This window comes from Lottia gigantea, assembly GCF_000327385.1.
Source record: "Lottia gigantea unplaced genomic scaffold LOTGIsca_284, whole genome shotgun sequence".
In the NCBI taxonomy this organism is placed as follows: domain Eukaryota; kingdom Metazoa; phylum Mollusca; class Gastropoda; family Lottiidae; genus Lottia; species Lottia gigantea.
The window spans coordinates 47,224-55,859 of NW_008708916.1; the positions used below are offsets into that span (position 1 = coordinate 47,224).

General features: G+C 32.5%; 1 protein-coding gene across 1 annotated transcript; it reads right to left on the reverse strand.

Moving 5' to 3' along the window:
- Positions 1-3,388: 3,388 nt before the first annotated feature.
- Positions 3,389-4,448, reverse strand: LOTGIDRAFT_145072 (hypothetical protein; the record flags this gene model as incomplete). Its single annotated transcript, XM_009056680.1, has 2 exons — positions 3,389-3,607; positions 4,254-4,448. Coding segments are annotated over 2 exons (414 nt in total), but the record flags the coding sequence as incomplete, so codon positions are not given.
- Between the last annotated feature and the right edge of the window lie 4,188 nt (positions 4,449-8,636).

Genomic DNA, 8,636 nt, shown 5'->3' on the forward strand with positions numbered 1-8,636 from the left:
AGGCACTTTTGGATATTTGCATTTAGAGATGCAGAAAGGTATTTACATAAAGTAATTGCAATAGACCATCTTCGTGTGTACCTGAATGTCGTAACCCGCCCTGCATCAGTACTGTTATTAGAACAGTTCTAGTTTATATTAACTTTAATATTAACCTATATCAACAATATAATATCAATTCCCTCTCAACAATTATAATATACAACTTTTATTAATTTATATTACCTTTAACATAAACCTACATCACAATATAATATCAATTCCCTCTTAATAATTATAATATACAACTTTTATTAATTTATATTACCTTTAACATAAACCTACATCAACAATATAATATCAATTCCCTCTCAATAATTATAATATACAACTTTTATTAATTTATATTACCTTTAACAAAAAACCTACATCAACAATATAATATAGCTTGCCAGGCAAGGTAACATACGCTCACTACCAGCTGTCAGAAATGATAAATTCTGTAGTGGTTTAATATAATATCCAATTGTTTTTAATTTCAAGCTTTACTCACGTCTCATGCCAACTTCATCAAAAAACGAATAAAAAATGTAGTCTCTATCAGGCCTCCAAGCCAAATTAGACGCACTGAATTAATTCAAAGGCCACTCCAAAACCATTCGTCCAATAATTACCATTTTGAACTTGAGATCTCATTAATATATACATGCATACCAAGTTTCATTGAGATCAGATAAAAACTGCACACTTTATCATGGCTATAAGCAAAATTTGAAACGTTTTTACTAAGTCAAGGGCAATAACTCTTAAACCAATCATCCGATTATGACCAAATTCAAACTTGACCGAGATCTCATCAATATATACATGCATACCAAGTTTCATTCAGATTGGATAAAAACTGTAGCCTCTATCGCGCCTACAAGAAATGTGAACGGACGGACGGATCGAAGGAAAGGGGCGACGGCAATATACGTCCACATTTCCATGTGGGCGTTTAAAAAGCAATTCCCTCTCAATAATTATAATATTCAGCGCTTTCTAATGTAAATTACTTTCTATGTGGAAAGCTTCATCGTCTTTGAGTTGATTATATTTCATATCACTTTACTACAATTCTAAAATATAAAATAAACAGAGAATTAGTTTTCATCTTACGATCTAAATTTAGTTCGTTGTCAAATTAACAATTTGCCGCCGGTAAATGTAGTGAGCCTGTAAAATACATTCCGTGGTGGTCTTTATGTATTTAAAACATTTTATTATTATAGTTGGATAAGACTCTCAGTATGTTGTATGTATGTATTTAAAACATTTTATTATTATAGTTTTCGGGGAAGGGAGGGTTTGATTCTCCCAAATGTACACTTTATTTAGAAATTAGGATTAAGGGTCTTGATATTGGGTTTTCTTCTGTTCTTATACTGATCTGAAATTAGAAAAAATAACTCGCCCGATGGGCGAGAAGTATAGTATCTGTTATGTACTGATTGTTTTTAGTTTACTATGAACAATATTATCATTTAAGTTCTTATTTTTTGAATATGCAACTATCAATTTCTGCTTATAGACATGGGGGAATTTCTCTTGAAGGTTCTTATAGTGGGCATGAACTATCTTGCTTGCTCGATTGCTGGTTGTATTAAACGGGACAACAAAGGTTGTTATGCCTACATTATGATTAATATTTAGTCCTATAGGTCTTGCTGTATTCAATGTCTCAATCCAATGGGCCTCCCTAGATTGACGGAATTTGGTAGTTTCATCTTCGGGCAAGTCAATTTCTATACGCTCAATTGGGATTAGGGTGAGATCGTCTATTGAATGGTCGTCGAGGTATCTATAACAAGACAATTTGGAAGAGACTGTCAATAGTTATGTTTGACACAGTTCTGTTCTCAGTATCTATAACAAGACAATTTGGAAGAGACTGTCAATAGTTATGTTTGATACAGTTCTGTTCTCAGTATCTATAACAAGACAATTTGGAAGAGACTGTCAATAGTTATGTTTGAAACAGTTCTGTCCTCAGTATCTATAACAAGACAATTTGGAAGAGACTGTCAATAGTTATGTTTGACACAGTTCTGTTCTCAGTATCTATAACAAGACAATTTGGAAGAGACTGTCAATAGTTATGTTTGACACAGTTCTGTTCTCAGTATCTATAACAAGACAATTTGGAAGAAACTGTCAATAGTTATGTTTGAAACAGTCCTGTTCTCAGTATCTATAACAAGACAATTTGAAAGAGACTGTCAATAGTTATGTTTGACACAGTTCTGTTCTCAGTATCTATAACAAGACAATTTGGAAGAGACTGTCAATAGTTATGTAGACACAGTTCTGTTCTCAGTATCTACAACAAGACAATTTGGAAGAAACTGTAAATAGTTATGTTTGACACAGATCTGTTCTCAGTATCTACAACAAGACAATTTGGAAGAAACTGTCAATAGTTATCTGTCAATAGTTATGTTTGAAACAGTCCTGTTCTCAGTATCTTTAACAAGACAATTTGGAAAAGACTGTCAATAGTTATGTTTGACATAGTTCTGTTCTCAGTATCTACAACAAGACAATTTGGAAGAGACTGTCAATAGTTATGTTTGACATAGTTCTGTTCTCAGTATCTACAACAAGACAATTTGGAAGAGACTGTCAATAGTTATGTTTGACATAGTTCTGTTCTCAGTATCTATAACAAGACAATTTGGAAGAGACTGTCAATAGTTATGTTTGAAACAGTTCTGTTCTCAGTATCTATAACAAGACAATTTGGAAGAGACTGTCAATAGTTATGTTTGAAACAGTTCTGTTCTCAGTATCTATAACAAGACAATTTGGAAGAGACTGTCAATAGTTATGTTTGACACAGTCCTGTTCTCAGTATCTATAACAAGACAATTTGGAAGAGACTGTCAATAGTTATGTTTGACACAGTCCTGTTCTCAGTATCTATAACAAGACAATTTGAAAGAGACTGTCAATAGTTATGTTTGACACAGTTCTGTTCTCAGTATCTATAACAAGACAATTTGAAAGAGACTGTCAATAGTTATGTTTGACACAGTTCTGTTCTCAGTATCTATAACAAGACAATTTGGAAGAGACTGTCAATAGTTATGTAGACACAGTTCTGTTCTCAGTATCTACAACAAGACAATTTGGAAGAAACTGTAAATAACTATTGACTAGGCCTACAGTAGATATATATATTTTAGGATGATATAGAAATCATCGGTAAAATGCGATATACCAATGTACTTGCAAAGACAGTGGGCTACAGTGGTAATGACAAAATTATTGCATGAATATTTTTAAAAGATGATGATTTGATGGCTGTAATTTCTGTTTGTTTCCTGAAATTTCCGGATTTTCTTTTAATAAAAATCAAAATATCTAAATATCAATACAAACAATACAGTTTCCAGTGCAAATAATTACCTTCTGAATAAGACAGCTGAAATTCTCCTACAGTCAGTCCATCATCTTCATCTGTAGCTAACCATCGATTACACACAAACTCATAACGTCGACCTTCAGATGGTATATTAATAGTAACTTTATCTAAGAACCATCCAGGACCTGTCCCAGTATTGTCATGTCCTATCTTAATTCTTTCAATCTTAAATCAGAAAGTCGACTTGGTACTAATACTATCATTATATAGACACGGTCATTCAACCAGAACTTTGAATAAACAAGGTGAAACAATAATCAATAATAAAATGTATAGAATTTTAATGTTAAATATAAGCAGTGAAAATGAGCCAGATAGATTTAAATAGTATCCATAAATTTGTAATGCTTTGATGATTTACGTTAGTTAGTATTCTGTTTATTCACGTCTTATAATTCGAGTGGCAATGAAATGACCTGCATTGACATCCAAATACACTCACAGCGGTATAAATACCGGGCTATATTCTATGCACCAAGAAAAGATAAGATAAAAATGAAATGAATGGAGTTTTACGTCCTACTTTTCTGCACCATGTGGGCTAATGAAGGCGGACAACGGCATGCTGGGTGCAATGAGGGACATTTTGCCAGAACAGTGTCAATCTGTAGCACACGGGGCCTTGGTTTATTGTCCCATCCGAATGACTAGATGCTTTTTTCCGTGTCAGTCCCTCTTACCTGCATCACTGACAGGGGGAAACAGGGCTAAAAAATCCGAAGGTATTAAGATAAGATATAAAGAAATGGCAAATTTTGTTGAACGTACTTTATGTTCAGCCCTTATTTCCACGATTATCTAATTTCCTTACCTGATCAATAACCGGAGCTATAAAGGTAAAATTATCATTGAAGTTCCTTTCAAACGGACCAACTGGACCAGAATCATCATTCATTAGCTCTACAGAACCTGTGTCTCCGCGACTACCATATATCGTCAGAGTAACTGTAGCATCTGTTCCTGCTGCAGATACATCTCCTGTTTTTACTTGTACATGATACAAGATAGCTGAAAAATTCAGTCAACAATTTCAGGCATGTATTTCATCACTAGAAACAATTCAAATTTTTCTACGGTTTGGTCTGTATGTAATGCCCTACAATACTTATTTATTGAACCAAGGTGAAAATTGTAGCCTCTAATGGATTAACATGACTCCATCTTATTATGATCGTTTTATCATTGATCAGCTTTATACATTCTCCCAATTTAATTCAAATCAGAATACAATTTTTCTACGTTTTTTTTATTTTGTGTTTTTATTGTATTCAAAAAAAAATTAAACAAAGGTCCTACTTTTCTATTTTCTTCCAAATGATATAATTTATTTACTTAGAATTATTAACAATTTCACCAAGTTGCGTCAAAATCCGTCGAGAAATGGTGCCTTCTAGAGTGTCTACAAGCGAAATATTGAATATTTTTCCAACAACGAATGCAATAACTCATATAAAATTTTTCGATTATTTTTATTTCGATAGAGTTCATTCTTGGGTGATAACAAACGCTCAAACCAAGTTTCGTCAAAATCCGTCAAGAATTTCGTCTTGCAGAGTGTTTACGAGCAATTGTGGACGGACCGACAGACATAGATGACGCCAATATCCACAATTCATGTTGGCGTATAAAATCAGACGATCTCTTAAAAATAATAATATTCAACCATTACTTATGAACTTGTTAGATTTACAACACTTGACACAGAATAAAAACATTTCAATTTTCTCCATTCAATAATTTTCAGATCTCTCATGGAATATTTATAATACTCTGATTTGAACATCATCGCATGTATTTCCATAGAAGCGCTCATTCCAGATGTCTTTTAGAGAAAATTTCATTTGACGTCGGTCGAACCGTGACAGAGAATTCATTTATCGTACCACAGGCTGTACAGTTTTAATATGCTTGGACTAAAATCACCATATTTTAACTTTTTATCTGAATATTTCAATGATGGTCTTAGTAGCAAAAGCCGCGTTTACACTGCCATAAAAATTGGCCCGCTTGAAGAAAGCCGTGCTTGGTCTAGACTCGGCTCGGCTGATCTCTACATTGCATTGTTTTTACTGAGCTAGAATGGTCATCAACTATACACCTGCTCTCAAGTCAGTGAAGGCGAAAAAAAACGCGGACATTCAAAATGCCGCCAACAATAAACAAGGCGATTATTTTGAATTCGTGATTATATTTGTCACGTTCTAATTTTGATTTTGAGATACAAAGAAATAAAATTTTATGTTTACGTGAATATGGCCGACGCAAGCCATTGCAAACACGATGTATTCTATTACGTCAAAGTTTACATTGCACTGTTATTTAGCCCGTGTCGTAATCGCTACCACCTCTTCTTGCGGTACTCAACCCACTTGAAATTAGCCCTCTCAACCTGTTCACACTGCCACTTTTTTCTGCAAAACCGTACTGGGTTCGGACCGGGTCTGGACTCGGCCCAGATAATTTGTGGCTGTCTAAACGCGGCTATTGATTAGGTATTTGGGAATCGGGCTAGTTCTAGTTTCAGCAGAAAAGATGTAAATTATTTTTAATTCCTAACGTTACCTTCGGGTAATAAAGTAATCATATCAACGTCTACTATTGGTGAATGTGGAAACTGATTATAAACATAGCAGATCTGTCGCTCTTTATGATACGCAACACCAAAACATACGCCATCGACAAAACAAGATTGTACACATCGTATCAGTCCAGATACCACTCGAAAATCATAATATCCTGATAAGTATTGGTCCTTTGAGTAAGAATTGTAAGTTCTTGAGGTCATCTGTAAAGATTCACCAATGACCAACATAATCATACACTTCCACAATATCGACAACATGTTCCTCTAGTTTGACCTGACGACACGAAACAATTGATTCAGGATGACAAGACCATAAATTTCAACTGCTTTGCGTTTAAAGAAAAAACTTGCTAAGCATAATCTAACTACTATGGCATTTTAACTCTCGATAAATGTACATATATTGATCGTTTTACTTTCTCTTAAGTTAATATTTGTGTAAAGCTGATTTCAGTTGTTTGTTGATCACGAACAAGTACAAGTGAATCTGTCTGTTTTGACGGTAGAGGATGACGATTTAATTAATTAAGGTAATCCCCAATTATTTTATCAGAGATCGCGTCCTTAGTGTATAGGGCTTTATAATAGATAATACCTCCATTTCACCAAGGATTATTCTGGTCCCTAAAGTACCCGATCTATTATTTGGTCGGTCATATCATATTATATTTCTCATGTTTATTTTTTATTTTCTGTTTATTTATTTTTTTCTTTAATACTGTAATTAATATATTAATATATATTATTAACCACAAGAGACAAATTATTTTTAAGATCATTTCCAATGATTTACCAAATAAAATGGTGGAATTACAAAATATTAATATATTTAGCCGACATAATAAATTTTAATGACAGGTGTTAAACCGTCCGCACTGGCTATAATAGCAGCCTTCTTAGTATTTGACATGTTATTTATTATGATGGTGTGGAAAACGATGTCAAAAAACATAAAAATTTAGCAAAGAAAAGTAAAATTAGTTTTTATAGAAGACAAGGATGTACAGGCCTATGATAATTATGATATTTCTATGTAAAAAGTACTAATTGCGAGAAAACGGGGACACTTTTTCCGTATACAATCTCCGGTACGGTAGTCTGATTGTCTATAAGTTTACAAAGATATTTGACTCTTGATGACAGCCAGAAAAAGATTTTCTACAGCCAAACTACAAGTAATAATACAGGTTGCATATGTATTATATAATGTTAAATAATTCGATTTGTTAAACAATAAAATATATTATATATATTTACATTTCAATTTGAAGAGATTGGTATTGCTAAATTATTTTATTTTTAATATTGTCTTTTCGATATGATAAAAGAATACCTTCATATTTGATAAAACTCGTATATTATTATAGCTAAATAAGTTTTTTTATTTTATATTTTGACAGATATGTTATATAATATTTAGGAATGCATTTAATTCTGAAAAAATAATATTGACGGATGTTGACATAAAAAAAGATTGCAGTGTTCATCGCCTATTTGATTAAAACATAGTGGAAATATTCTGTCATCTCTCGGGATGTTTATCCATCTTCCGATTTCAATAGGTAATTTTATATTGGTGATTCTAAATTTACATAAATATATTTTAATAAATTGATCCTGAGTTTTGTGTTTGATAGAATATTTAATAAATTTTGTATTCAGAGATGATATCGATTGGTTAGATCATATATAAGAGAATCCGTTTTGATCAAGTATTTTTTTCATAAATTCTATATATCTGAATTGTTTTCGACCTGATAATGTAACTAATATCAGGCTATATATTTTATGCGATAATGTCTCTTTTGGAGAGACTTGCCGAGTTTGGAGAGGCAAGCACGGACTAAAATAGAATCATACGTTGTTGGATAGATAGGAAATCTGCCTGTTTCTCCATAGATCATATGATTTGGCGTTGTGTTTCTATTTATAATCCGTTTAGAGTATTGAGTGTGAATTTGTTCTAAATCTGGGCAATTCTCATAGCCCCAAATTTCACATCCATACAGTAGAAATCGACAAGACTTAAGTATCAAATAATTTAAATAGTAAATCTATTGGAAGTGAGTTTTCCTATTTAGTCTATGTTGTTTTCTGGCTATAGTGAATTTACACATAATTGAACAATAAACCTAAATATGTGTCAGATTCTACAACACAATGTGTCACAATGTGCTAAAATAGAACTCTGGTATAGTTTTCACTTTACCTCTCGAAAACATTACAATCTAAAGTTTTGTCTAGATTAACTGTCAGTTTCTAATTTGAGCAATATTTGCTGAACACTTCTAGTGATTTTCTTCAGATTAAGATAAAATTATAATGTCGTAAAGTAACAGAAATGATTTTATATAAAATAAAATACCAATACCTTCAAGGCATTTCACATCGTTTTCATCGAAAAATAGATTGTAAAAAGGAATGGACAGACATGAGAAATAACTTGAAACATCATCGCTATTCTAAACATAACTTTCTGTGTCTGAACATTTAAATCAAATCAAATATTTTGCCGTTAACGTTACTTTTAATTAAATTGTGCCATAAATTTTCTCTAGGTAAAGAGACAAATAAAAGATAGCGCAATGAACGAAATGGGAATCGGTTAGA